A 14,423-nucleotide genomic window follows, 5' to 3' on the forward strand; every position below is an offset into this window, starting at 1 on the left:
TCCGATCCTCAGGAATGATGGCTTTAGTTTTGTACATATATCTCATTTGATATATCGATGCGGTGGGAGTACTCAGAGTGCCACTTCCGCGTTTTTCCCTTAATAACATTTGTTTACATCTATTCCTCAAAATAAGAGTCAAGTTCGAGACTTCTTCCACGGCTTCTTTCCTCCACGGCTCGATCGTGAATAATAAATTCTGCAAGTCCGTGAATAACGCGAACCTAAATCATTCATCATCGCCGAATCTTTGGGATCATGTAGGTGAGCAAGATAAATCTCTCGCGAACGTGTTTCGACGTTATGAATTATATTTCGGCCGTTTTTATGCCGAGTTGAAGATTGCTGAAAGATATAATAAATAGTAGTATGTATCTTATGTACTTAAGGAAAGTGAAATTTTCTTTGACTCTTTTGCTTTGACGCTAACGAAATGATTCTTTTTTCCATCCACAATTGAATCTGTGCTGCTCGACATACTTACCATATTTTTTTCGTAACCCTGGTTTCGATATCTTATTTCCATTAACCTCAACATTCTATCTGATCGGCCTAGATAAGACATGGGTTAGTGTATTCTCGCAGTCATTTCTTCTGTATCACTGTCCTTGTGCATAATTATTGTTGTCAAGCTAGTCTTCTGTCTTATTATTCAAATTTGAATTATTTCTTAAGAACTTGTATGAATACATTAACAATTTTAATATGCTTTGTTAATTCTTTGCTAAAACAGCTTCCATAACACATTAATTGAGATAGAACCATTTGTCGTAATATTTCCTTTTTAAATACCGAATATCTTGGCAGTTAATGTTTTAACGCGATGATCTGATTATTTATAACATTTATTTATCACAAATAATAAATGTCAGGTGTTAAAAATGTACTTACGTATCTCAGTATAGAGCGATAATGTTTTTACCAATACCTTCCGTATTGCAAAAGCATAACAAATTTCGCGATCCACCCGAGAGACAGCGAAAAGTGAGAGGAGAGAGACTCACTTGTCGTTTGACATTGCTCGTGACTGATAATGAGTGTTTGCTCATTGTTGGTTCAAGGCTTTGGCTCCCCCTCGAACTGGTCAACTCTTTATGCGCACCGTCGTCGGGCACAAATATTAATCCACGCCTTGTATGATGGCCAAGGATGGTAGGTCAAGGTGTAACTCATTGCTTTCTATATGAAGTTTTAAACTTTTTTTTTATCGTATATTATATTTCTATTCTGAGAATAATGTGAGATAAGGTGACGTTCTTTATTTTTCATACCAAAATTTGTAAAATTTGAACAGAAACATATTAATGCAACTAGAAGAAATTTATCGCACGAGAAAACTAAAACGTTTTGTATGATTGTTTAAATTTTAAATTGCCGTTATTACTACGACTTACGATTATTAGATTTTAAAAGAGTTTATTAGTTATTTATTTTCCAGTTATTTTCAATATTATTTTCTATATTATTTTCTATATTATTAAATACTTAAGACGCGTTGTTTATAAAGGAGATGTTCTAAATTCTACAAGCTATGTGCGTACGTGCACGCACGCACATACATGCACACACACGACGCTCACACATACACAATTAATTTAACGAAAGTAAATTTAATCAAAGTGACTTTGGCACGTCTAAAATCTTGCGATGAGACCTATGTTACGTAAATTCGACCCTTAAGGGATTTATTGAAAGGACCCTGGTGAATCGACGGGGGAGAGACTCGCGCGGAGGGTTCTATGAGGCAACGCACGTGCCTCTTAAAGACGGTCGAAGGCCATATCGCTCGTAAATTTTCGGGTCGGTGAGGGGTGAAAAAACCCCGTGCCAGAACGAGCTTACTTCGTGCGTAAGCGTGGTGCGTTTTTTCGCGAGGGTCGCGACCTTCTGCTACGTGGAAAACTGGAGCGTGGATGGAGCGATGAGGAGGGCGTCGAAGGGCGGAGGTTGACGGGATAAATCATCGAAGGACGAAAGTGCGTTAACCCGGAAGAACATTTCGAGAGTAATAAAAGAAAGCATCGGTGTTATCATTCTACACACACAGCAATATGGAAGGATCGCACTTCGATCTAATGTATTGCGGATGAAATTATATTCTTATAAACACGCTTATTGTTGTTCAAAGAGACGGAATCATAAATTTGTAAAAATTTAAAACAAGTCATACACATTTATCTTGTTTTATAAATAGGTTCTAAAATTAGAGTCATATTATGATTGCAAATTATTCTTTGGAAAGTCCAAAAGTGGCACGAATGCATAATTAAATTTGACATTTTAATTTTGTCCGCAAAATTTTTCGTAGTTTAATTATTGCACAACGTATACAACAGGAGTTACGATCGCGAGAGTAAATCCGCTGGGAATCATCCCGATTGCGTTCGCGATTTACGTTTGTGGGCCGACTTTATACTTAGAATCCAATTATCGGAGAGCCACGATGGCGGGCATTGTCTTCGCGATGGAATCCTACCAACGGCGTGTGCGGCTCGAGGCTACCTTCTACTGGTGTTGGAGAGAATGCGCGCTGTCCCTGGGCAAGCAGAGTACATTCCCAGACTGGGTTTCAGCCTCCAGGACGCCCTCACATTACGAGCCGCGTATCCAGCCCCCGCGTCCCCCGAACTTCCGTCCCCCGCGTCCCCCTGCCACGCATAAAAGCCTTCGCACTCTGCGTCTCTGCTAAGGAGCGCGTTCAAGGTTTCGACCGAGACCGCAGACATATCCGACGAAATCGGCATCTCCTCTTGTGATAGTACTCTCCCCTATGTCAACACAGGAACGGAGACAACAAGACAATACTATATAGTACTTGAAACCTGATTTTTATACATCTTTTAACGTTAGTAGAGAGTTAAAACAGAAATGAGTTCAGTATTGTTGGAATATTTTATGTTTTCGAGATAACTGAAAATAAAAGCAAATAATGTTATTCACGAGTCAATATTTTGTATAATTACTGTATGCGGTTGTATATTCATAACGCAAGCGCTAGCAGGTTAACGAGCGACCTTCGAGTTAATCGCATTGCTCTCGACGGTAAGTTCTGGTCAGTGGTTTATTGTTGGTCGACGACTCGTTGTCGATCTCTGCCCGACAGCTTCCTCTTCGTTTTCTTTTTGCCTGCTTAATCCGTAGCCCGACAATACGCTGACCGACGAATGGAGGTAGAAGTGTAGCTCGAAAGAGCTCCCCGACGTCTGAAAATTAACGCGGATTAACAGCTCGTTGCAGCTTTGCGATACATCGATGTAACGAATGCACGGTGGACAAAACTCGCATCGCGATTTATGCACGATCTCAAATATATAAATAATAACAGATAAGCACCCATTTTTTAAATCTGAGGCATAGATATGATACAAAGTAGTTCATCGCATATTATTGGAGTCGAAGCTGATCGTGCCGTAACACACATCAGACAGATCCAAACGTGGTAGCTAAATCAGAAGGCTAATTAGTTTCCCAATCTCGTCGGTATTTTTAGGTAATAGCTCTATTTTCTTGCCCTCTTTATTCGAAAATACAACGCCCTCGCGTGACATAGCAATTATGATGAAGCGCGCATCGACATGATGATGATGTTGGTGGAGGCGAAGTGCAGAGTTCACGATAGGACAGTTCACGTTAGCGAGAACTAGGTTGCGTGGCAACCGACGCCCACGGGGCGCCACGCGCCTCCAATGTAGGTATTTACGCGAGCGGGGTGGTTACAGTTTCTGTTATGCCGCACCTCGTCGTAGGCGGATTCGGTGGATCAACGAGAGAGAGATCGTGTATCGGGCTCCACGCGGAAAAAGCTCGGGAAAATACAATTACACAATTAGAGACTACCATTGCTCGCGTTCCTGTCACAATTAACTTTCTGCATATCTGTTACGATATTAAATTTATGCCTGATCGAATTTTTGTACTCCGAACATATGCACTACATTTTTCTTTTATTATTATCTTCTGGCCGGTAAAACAAGTAATTAGATAAGCCAATAAAGGATAGGAATAAATAACCATTTTTTTTCGATCTAATCGATTATTTGAGCAATCGAGAATATAATAATCAATAAAAAAACATTTTGATTCAAGTCTTTAGCTGCAATCGAGTCGGTATCTTCGATAACGTATCCGCATATTCCAATCGTATTCGTATCTAAATATTATACTTACCAAGGCTATGTAAAAGTTCAAGGTAGCGTAAAAAAAAAGATTAAACGCCAGGATGTCCTGCTCAAATGAATATATCGCATGATCACGGAAGCGCGCAAGTCAAATTAGTATTTTAACCAAGTATTATAAATTGCTTTTTTTTGTAAAGATATTTTCTGAAATATTTGACATTCAAGATATTTGATTATTGATATAATTGAATGATTACATACACATCTAATGATTACAGTAATAATATAAGAGCAATTGTTCAGAGTCGTTTTTATTTTTATGCATAATTATAATATTAATATTGATTATATTAAATTTGAATTTTACTCCATGCTTATATGAATAAAATAAAAAAAAATAAAATTGAATGTGTCGTCGGGTAAGGGTTTGTATATTTTTGGAAGACAGGATAAAATCTCAGATTTTTTGGAAAAATCGGAAGGCTGTGGATTAGAGGTAAATAAGAAGACAATCTTTATTTTATGTATAATTCACCAGACAATGTTTATTCAGACGACCTCACAACTCCCAAGCGTACAAAATGACGTGCTCACTGGGCAATATGCGGGGCTGCATTTCTTGCTTGTATAGAGTACATTTTATTCATATTTTTCGTTTTTCCACCAGAAACAACAGCTGTGTTTGTATTCTTCTTCTTATAGGATAGGGAAATATATCATACTTTATGTATCGTTTATTATAATAATTATGTGTAGTTTATGCATAACAAGTATTACGAATATCAACGCTAGGTTGTCTGCGGGGGGAAGGGGGAGGACAAGAATAAGTGTTCGCTCAATGTGCACATATGTCGCTGTCGTGTGTAAATGTGTCCATCTTGTGTGTATATGCGTGTTCTTGTAAGGACAGTCAGAAGGATTCTACGAGGATTCGCTTGGACAAACGGGTGGATGTGGTACACGCGACACGGCGAAGGAAAATGCATTCTCTCTTTAGGTACAATAAATACAGAGGCCTCTAAGCTGGGGGGAAAGGGAGTGGGTGTTTAGGGGACACTCTGGCTAGGCTATATTCTAGCCGGAAGATTGAATGTGCTTTTAATGCCCCATTCTTGACGAGTACTAGCTTCCCTTTAATCTGACCGAACTTCATTGCGACTCTATTTAAATCGTTAATCTGAGGACCGAGCCAATACGAAACTCAAGGCGGACTTGTAGGTCGAACCAAGAGGAGGATCTAGTCCGTCTCAAAAGGAGGCATAAGTGTTTCTACAACTGTTTTCAAGATCGGTTTTATCTCGCTCGCAACTCAGCGTATTGTGAATGTAATGCATATTCGATGCGATGTTCATGTTGGAACTGGGATATGCAGGGTGGTTAAAAGGGAGGGGGCGGGGCGGGCGTCTCAACAACACGTCGGCGGTGGCCCGCCGCGTATTTTCTAACTTTTCATCACGATTTTTTTTCAGAAGCAGAAGAGGTTCACTCGCGCCTACCAGGACATAGCCTTACGAATCTACTATTTACATTGCGTTTCGCCGTTCTAATCGGAACTCCGCTTCGCTCGAGCGCTTCGCGGCTTCTCTCTTTCTTCTTCTTTCCCTTTCTATCTTTCTCTATCTCCTCTCCACTCTCTTTCTTTTTCTCGCTCTCTCTTTCGCAATCCCGTCTCGATCTATCTAATCTGACTTTCATGCATGCACACACGACACATAATATTGTATAACGCGTTTAAGCGGGCCTACGATACCTATCTCGCTATACGACGCGATTAGAGGATATAATTACTTCTCGCGTCGTCTTCCCGACGAAGAGACACGACATGTAATATAAAGGTACGGTAATTGCAAACTGGTGGCCGCGGCGGGCCGATCAGTCTCATAACAAAACGCTTAATTCTTTAAAATCGCGTACGCGATCTTCTCGGTTGCCACCGCGATCAAGAAGCTTTTCGATTTGCCCCGACTCATTTGCACAAGCACGCTCATCCGTCATTCATTCTCTCTTTTTTTTTCCCCATTCATTCTATGCCTGCCTCTCATCAACGCACAAGAGTATCATACGCGTCTTTTTTCTACACGTACACGAAATGATAATTTTTTACGGTTATGATACCTTACACATATTACAATAATATTAATTAGTTTCATAATATTTAATAATTATAGTAGAGTAGATGATCAATGAATGAGGTGGAGACTGTACAGGATGCGCGATTTCCATGATTATCACATGTAGATAGATTATTAATTTCTGTAACACTCAACCTTTCTTTTTTTTCCGTCGCAGATGCTCTATCTTCTAGATGTACACCTAGAGCAGATAGGTTTTTAGGTAGGTAGACAGGTAGATAGGTAGTTTTAGGTGGATAGGTGGCTCTCCTACACGACACTCTGTTGCTTTCATTGAATCGGCACTTTCGTGCAAGTGTCCGTCCATCGTCATTTCGCGCACTCGGAGAAAACAACTCGCCACTGAATGTCTGTCTTCCTCGTGATTATACACGGAGATGTACCCTGTCCATTCCTCCGTAACCTCCACCTCTTTTCTCGCGCGATTTTAGCGATAAGTAGTTTAAATTAATAAATTATTTGGTTTTTTACGCGCTCAGAGCGTCCTGGCACTTTCATTTCTAGTTAAGGGCCGCGAAAGGTTGTACCGCGTCACGACGACGAGTTTTCGCCGGTTGATGATTAACGGGTTAAACATCCCGGTCTCGTTCGCGCGCACGTCAGTGCTTGTTACGGGAAATCACTCGAGCTCGCGAGAACACTACGCCTCGAGAGAGAGAGCCTTGCAAGGTCCAACGAGCGGTCTGGGTGACGGTGATGGGGATGGCGACTTCTTGGATAGGTTCAATGGTTGCTGACTATCCGCGATATCGACCTGCAGCTCCATCATGTTGCTCGGACAGCCCGCTAACACCAACGTAGCCGCTGTACTCGAGGTCGGCCTCGGACTCGTGCTCGTACTACTAGTTGCCGCCGCGGAGAGGTAACGCGGTGACGAAGCCGGAGAGTTGGCAACAGCGAGATAGTCTGAGGAAGACTGTTGCTGTTGCTGCTGCTGCTGCTGCTGTTGCTGTTGCTGCTGTTGTCGCGCACCTGTCGTCGTTGTAATCACCGAGGTGGCCGGCCATCTGTTCGAATAACTCGTGGTGGCGCATTGCAGGAGACCCTGAGATCCTTGCGTCGAGCGTGTGGTCACGGTGGTCGTCGATGCGCACTGCTCCGCGGGCGATGGCGATACCGTCGGCGACCTAGGACTGGCTTCGCCACGCATTATATAGTTGTGTATGATGTCCGTACGCTTCAGTTGTTCCGCCGTCATCCGCGGGCCCTCCATCAGGCTTCTCGCGAGGGTGGAATGCGTGCTGCTCAGCAAACTCGCGGTTTGCGGGCACTGAGATTGCGTCGTTTGAGTGGGTGGACTGCGCGCTGGTGGCGAAGTTAGATGCAGATGTAACTGAGACTGCGTGTGCTGAACGACCACGGCCGGCTCGGCTTCGGCGCTATCCTTCTGGCGCAAAGCGCGGAACTTCTTGTGGGGCTTGTAAGCCTCGTCCATCAGCGAGTTGGTATCGTACAGGGGAGGTGCCTGAAGTACGCGCTTCAGCACCGGCATGTCCTCGACTTCCTTGTCCTCCGAGCGTGGACTCGAGCACACAGAAGTGGGAGCGCTGCTGGCACTGCTGCTGGCCGGTTTGTCGGGTTTCTCGGTGCCGGATTCGATTCCGCTGTCGCTTGGTGAATCCAACTTGCGAAAACTGCGACATTGCGGTGGCTGTGGAGTCTTCGACATAGTAGCACGATGGAGTTCGTCATCGCCGGAACTGGTACTGCCAGAGTTCGCACGGCGTCTATGTGGACACAGTCCACCAGCTAGGGTAGCAGCCAGAAGGGGCGCACTCGATGCATGATGACCACTGGCCGGGGTTACGTGGTGGTATTCCGTCAAAGAGGCAACTTCGCCGCTACAAGTGCTCTCGGTGCTCGACACGCTACCCAGAGGGCTCTTCACCGCTTCGTCTAAAGTTACGTCCGAAGCGGAACCCCAAGAAGCCGGGGGCTCCTCTTCCATTGGCCAATGCGGCTGTTGTTGCGGTGTGATGTGTTGCGTTTGTTGCTGCTGTTGATGCTGCTGCTGGGCCTGCAACTGCTGTTGCTGTTCGGTCATTTTGAAAGCCAGCAGTTTTTCAGAGTGGAGGGTATTCAGAGTTTTTAGGTCGGGTATTTTCTTTAAAAGTTCGCGGAGAATGTCGGGATGCTGGGGATGGTTCTGTGCTAGTACCGTCTGCAGAGCGTTTCGGAGTTTATTGTGCATACGCTCAACCAGTTCGGTATTGCGTAGCCCAGGTCTGTCGGCGGCGATCACCACTACCGAGCAGAACAATCCCAACTCAGCGTCGGACAATCGCAAGGCGTTGACTCTCTCGGCGAAATCGAACATCGAGTCCATTAGGAATCGCGCGTTACTGCTATTATGGATGGACTCTCGTTTGAGCACTTGGCCGTTTAAGCAAATCATACTGTTCGTTTGAGCATCGAACATGCAGGCCAATCGCACGAGCAGTACCTCGAAAACACCGGCTTTCAATAGAGTGACCTGGTCGTCCTGTGCCAGTAGGTTGAACCCAGGTATGCGTTTCGCGAACTCCACGACACCGCGTATGGCCGGCGAGAACCTTTTGGAGAAGTCTTGAAGTAATTCTTGCTGTCCGGTCAACGGTTGCGGATTAGGATTCAAGGGGCATGCCTGTAACAAAAGGAACCAAATTCCGAGGTCAGGAGGCGATGAATCGTTAAATCATGCCGAAGGTCGCCCAAGTCGCTATCATTACTCGGAAGAGCATACCAGGCGTCCTCGCGTGGCGAAACGAGGCGCGGGACGAGACGATGCGAGGCGAAACATTTACGCGCTCTCGTCGGGTCTCGCTTCCTCCTTCGCGGCAGCCGAGGTCGCCTGGTTCTCGCGCGATTTCCGCGTAGAACGCTTGAAAGATCAAGACGGCCCAAGGCCCGCGCAGTTATTGACGTCAGCGTAGATGCCGACCGTTCAAATCTCAAACGCGGATGGCTTGCATAACCCGCGTCAATGTCAAGAGGAAAGGTCGAGCTTGTTTACCAAGGTTGGTGGACACGCGGTGTAGTTGGGGGTCTCGCGGGCTCTGGCGAGGATCGGGGCCACTTTGTCCCTGGTGAAGTCGCATGTATCGATGTGGGCTCGCACAACGGTTTGTAGCAGACGCTGCTCGTCCTCCAGCTCGGCCGCTACCGCCTTTTCCTGAGAACGGCTGTGGGAGCTCTGCTGCATAGCAGCCAGAATCCTGGCTTTCTCACGCTTGGGCACGCGGCCGAATCGTACCGCTGTAATCAGAAACAGGGCAAAATGGGTTAGACGTGTGTATGTGTGTGTGTGTGTGTGTCATGAGGCTCGTACGTCGCACGCAAAAGGAAGGACGACGATAAATAGTTAATGCGATCAATGGGTGAATCATGCGACGGATCCGACCGCTATCGCGGGGTTGACCTTCGCGCGAACGAATGTCGGTACTCGCGTGATGTTCGCATCGGGCCGGGCGCGCGCGAGAGAGTCGAAAGAAACGCGACTCTCGATCGCGGTAAAACCAACGACCATTCAAAGCGTGAGTACCGTCACACCAGATATGGTTTCGCGCCAAAGGTGAAAAAAAGTCAGAGGGGAAAGCGCACGACTTTCTCGCGGGAGAGATGAAAGTGCCCGCGCGCTCACGCGCGCACAAGCGCTGCTGTTGCTTCGCGCGTTGCGAATCTTCAATTAGAAAGTGCGCTAAACGTTCGATCGCTATCGCCACCGTTCCGAATGTCAGAATCGTTACCGAAAGGACACCTACGTGCATTGTGATAGTTGACTACTCCGTTGAGGATCCCTTTCAGAATCGGCAACTCGTCTCCCATGACGGTTCAGGGAAACGTGCACCACGTTAAAAATCACGGATTAATTTTCGATTCTACTCGCACTTTCACGCACGTGGTTGACCTCTCTATCGGCACCAGATCACTATCATCTGACACCGCGATTGTCACTCGGCACGCGAGGGCTCCTCGACTCTCTAACGTTGCGCGTTCTTGAATGACAAGCCACGAACGATCCTCTCGGCTGACTCGCGGAGACGCGGGTCACTCCAAACGATCGCACGACGCGAGATAGCGCGTGCTGCGACGGAGAGGTTTGCCGCTCGAGGTTTGAATAACGAGCGCGACCGCGGTACGCGTGCAAACACGAGACAGCATCACCGCCGACTGAGTGATGTTCCGCGGTTGCGTTCAACAGCCCCTCCACTTATTCAACCATCAACGACCCCCACCATCACGCGCGAATGTGGCCTTTGCCGAGCCTTTGGCCTTGAACTTGGTTTCAGCGACAGCCGCACGAGGCGTACCGCCGACCTATATACACTATATACCGAGCAAATGTACGACGCGTCAAGCCGTAGCACCCGGCGTGAGGAGCGAGAGAGATAGTTGGACTTGTCTATGCGCAGATGCGAACTTCCTTTGTTGGGGGTAACTTACCCTCGGCGACCTTGTACAACCCCTTGCTAGCTACCTGCCCTGTCACCAGCTGTCGATAGCCAGCTTTATCTATTTGCGGACTATCGATCTTTAACGTTGAGGACATGCTCTTATAAACTAAAACGAACTACTGATTTGGTTTGTTTTCATCTTGATAGATAGTTTTATATAATTGGATTTACGATTAGTCTATTCACGAGAGCATGTAACGGGACTCGCATCTGATATAATAACTTGGACAAAGTGACTTGATCAGTATTCAAAAGTGCAGTTTTAACATTTTTGTTCTGCCAGTTTGGAGTTTGTCAATTCTGCCCTGAGCTTGCTGCAATTGTTTCATCTGGGTGTAAGCCGGGTTGCGTTTACAAAGGTTTACGACGTAATTGTGGGTACAACGCGCCCGGTCATGATAACGACGATGACGCGGACAAGTTATCCGTAGCGAGGCGTGAAGCTCTATGACCAGTTAGTCACGTACGGCTCTGGCCAGACGGTAGCCCGCGATGGGAGCATGCGCCTACCAGCCAGGTGAATTCAGACGACGAGGAAAGTGGGGGAGATTCGCGGAGGAGAGGAACGTATTGAGGAAGGGAGAATGTAGTTAGGAAGCAAAGTTCGCGAGGTCTCCGCATGGAGTGTAGCGCCACGCGACGGCGCGCCATCGCCGTCGGTGGGGGATGGCTGCGTTCCACGACCGAAGAAGCCAGGCGAGCGACAACGATCGTTCTCCGAGGTGGGGAATGAGAAGGACGGCGACGAAGCGCGGCGACAGGGAGGTGCGGTGCTGGGAAAGGAGGGTGGAAGAAGGTGGGAGGGTCACCGGGGGACGTAGCGGCGAGTAGCGGTACTCTTTCTACGGACACCAAGTCACCCGCCAGACGAGCAACGGCCGTCTATTGACCCCGCGAATCGCGTTGATATCGATAAGCGCACTTTTTCGCACCGATTTTCAAGACGAAAGATTTTTATGTCACCGCGCGTTGTCGTTTGTGATAGATAAATTGATTACAACTTCTGACTACACTTGAGTCGTCGTAGCTACAACTACTGAAAAATCGCATCGATGCGAATTAATCCGCAAAAATTGATAAAAATATAAAGTTTTATATCTATTTGGAGAAGATCGCGTTCTAATTTCGTCGAAAGAACCAGATATGTATATTTATTGGCGCTCGCGCGACATGTCGACGACCTAGGTCAATGATCCGGGCGGGAGATGCTGTGCAGCATCCCGCGCAGCTGCGTTACCGATTATTCGACAAAAGGCGACCGGGAATTTTATCAATTCGTCGAAAAGAAAGCAAGCTCTGATTACGCCAATCGAAAGATAATCGCCGTTGCTTTCTCAAATGGCGAATTGGCAACTTTCGCCCGTTGCGACACTCCATCGTGTCGCGGGGAAAGACGTTACGCAAACGGTCAATGACCCGGCAAACTAAATTTTAGAAACTCTTTTATGAAGAGCTTAAACGGGCGAAAGAAGAAAGGAAGATTATGCGGCGCTTTACCTAATTGGTGTGACAACAAATTTTGATCAAAAGAGCTCGTTAATTGTAAATTTGCGAATGTGCTTGCAAGATTGGCGATAGCGTTTTTGACGTTTAAATATAAGAGATTTTATTACTACACTTAGTACACTTCAAAAATTGTTTCAATAATTAAGCTAAAGGCCTCAGATATCAGATAAAGTTACTCGAGATAGCTTGCGACGTATCTTTCAACAATAATCGATTCACCAATTTTATTTAAGGCGAAAAAAATTATTCTCATGCATAAAGTATTGAAGAGACTTACCATCGCGACTCATGCCGACGGCGATGCACTTTTTGAGACGGCAATACTGACAGCGATTCCTGTTGATTCGGAGGATGCTGCACTGTTGATTCTTGGTGCACGGACGATATTGAATCTTTTGCTGGATGCTCCGACGAAAGAAGCCCTGCGAATCACCAACAAAACCCTCGTCAATCTGACCGTCGCTGTCCGACGAAGACCCCGATGAGCAATCGGTCCCCGAACGCGGGGCGGCCAGATCACATTCGCACAAGCACCCCATTAATTCACTCCGGCTGAGATTAAGATTCGCACGGCGTCTGACGAACCGAACGAATACGATAAATCACCGCACCGTTTAGTTCGCGCGGATTAACCAAATGATTATCACTCGCTACGTATCCTTCGGCTTGAAACTAATGGACGCTACCTGGGTGAGAGTATTCTCCGTGAAAACGGGAATTATATCTTTGGTAGCTCGCATCGGTCACTGTCCTCACGTATAATTCGCGTTCACCAAACCCGCGTGGAGTCTTTTCGCGGATACTCGGCTCCACGATGGACGCGCGTACCTTAAGTACAACGCGAGGTTTCGTAGGGGAAAGAAGCGACCGTTTGTAACGAAGCTTGGCTGTGGACTGGCTCTTTCTAGCACAGAGAACATAGAGCCTCGGCACATTGCCTCTGGCGTACCGAGGTGGGGGACACTGTGACCTAATTCCCGGACGTTCACCCGCAGTTCACCGCGTGAAAGTGAGAGTCCCCCTTGCGCGGACTGGCGCTCCTCGGCCGTCTCCCTCTTTGGTTTCTCTCTTTCTCCAGTTCCCAGTTTCTCTCTCTCGCGCTGGAGTGAACCCTAGATGATGTCCTCTTCGTCGTATCTACTACGAGCGCTACCATAGAGGCTCGCGAGCGCTCTACTAACGGGTTTCTTCCCTCCCTCCTCCCCACTTACCGACCGGAGGAGCCACCCTCTCCGAACGACCTGCCCTACCTCCACCTCTCGGTTCCTACCCTCGCGTTGATACTCCTATATAATATCCACCCGCTCGCAAATAAGTGTGAATATACAAATTCTTTGCCTACTTGTGTATCATTTTTATCTTTACTCCGGAATCTGGTTCGTTAGTTCGCTACGGAGACACGATGAAGAAGACGAGAGGTCGGAATGAATAAAAATTGGGAAAGGGGTAGGTTAGTGTGAAGGTACTTCCCGTTGTGTATCGGTCAATGACCTCGCGAGACGATTACGTAACGCGCAACGCGTGGGGGACCCTTCGCGAAGCTTCTGTATGTTTCTGTGCTCGTCACGTTGTCGTCGTCGTCGTTGTCGCGTCGACGGCCGCGTCGATGCACGTACGCGTACGAAAAGTTGGCGATGCTCGTCGCCGAGTAACTCTGCCGTGACGTCAGACGCGCGACCTCGCCTACCTCAACTTCGTGCGGAGCCCATCGAGAGAACGATGTACCGTTGCACCTCCGCGCCCGGGCTGTCAATCGGCGCGAGCGTTTGATGCAAGTCAATGAACTGTCAGCGTTGCCAATGTTAAGCCTCGCTACCTTCGATCATTCCAATCGGTTGAGTTCGGTGGCGAATTACGTCTTCGATCTTTCGAACGAGAGAAGGTAGCTGAATGAGATGGCGTAACGATAATTCGTAGCTTGATATTCTACAATTAAGATTCGTTTTGAAATTTAGCTTATTGTAATATATCTCAAATATCATTTGTTGTTTCGAAATATAACTATAAAAGTACTTCAATATAAAAACATTTTCACACCCTTTTATAGATCTGAAAAATTTCTGATTCGAGATAATTTCTTTTTGCGAAAAATCATTAGAATCACAGCGAAATCGGGCCACGAGTTATCATCGTGGATGCCCGGACGAAGCCAGCAACCCCTGTTGAACCTCTCGGTCGGCGGGAATCCGACGAGCGAAGGGTGAAGGAGGAGGTGTGTGGGGGAATGCGGTGCA

At 46.7% G+C, this 14,423-nt stretch overlaps 1 protein-coding gene across 5 annotated transcripts in view; it reads right to left on the bottom strand.

Annotated features, from left to right (window-relative positions):
• Window positions 1–4,632: 4,632 nt before the first annotated feature.
• LOC112462972 (nuclear hormone receptor E75) overlaps window positions 4,633–14,423 on the bottom strand; it is an 88,901-nt gene continuing 79,110 nt past the window's right edge. For 4 of the 5 annotated variants that reach the window (XM_025029078.1, XM_025029075.1, XM_025029076.1 and 1 more), the window contains exons 3-5: window positions 12,467–12,611; window positions 9,243–9,484; window positions 4,633–8,873 (exon numbers count right to left, since the gene is read on the bottom strand). In XM_025029078.1, the coding sequence (XP_024884846.1) occupies window positions 6,891–8,873; window positions 9,243–9,484; window positions 12,467–12,611 (2,370 nt within the window). In that variant the 3' untranslated portion in view covers window positions 4,633–6,890. Of the gene's footprint in view, window positions 8,874–9,242; window positions 9,485–9,990; window positions 10,416–12,466; window positions 12,612–14,423 lie in introns of those variants that run through there. The other variant, XM_025029077.1, reaches the window with a different exon arrangement.

Source organism: Temnothorax curvispinosus, unplaced genomic scaffold, assembly GCF_003070985.1.
Source record: "Temnothorax curvispinosus isolate PA1 unplaced genomic scaffold, ASM307098v1 QBEX01012990.1, whole genome shotgun sequence".
Lineage (NCBI taxonomy): Eukaryota > Metazoa > Arthropoda > Insecta > Hymenoptera > Formicidae > Temnothorax > Temnothorax curvispinosus.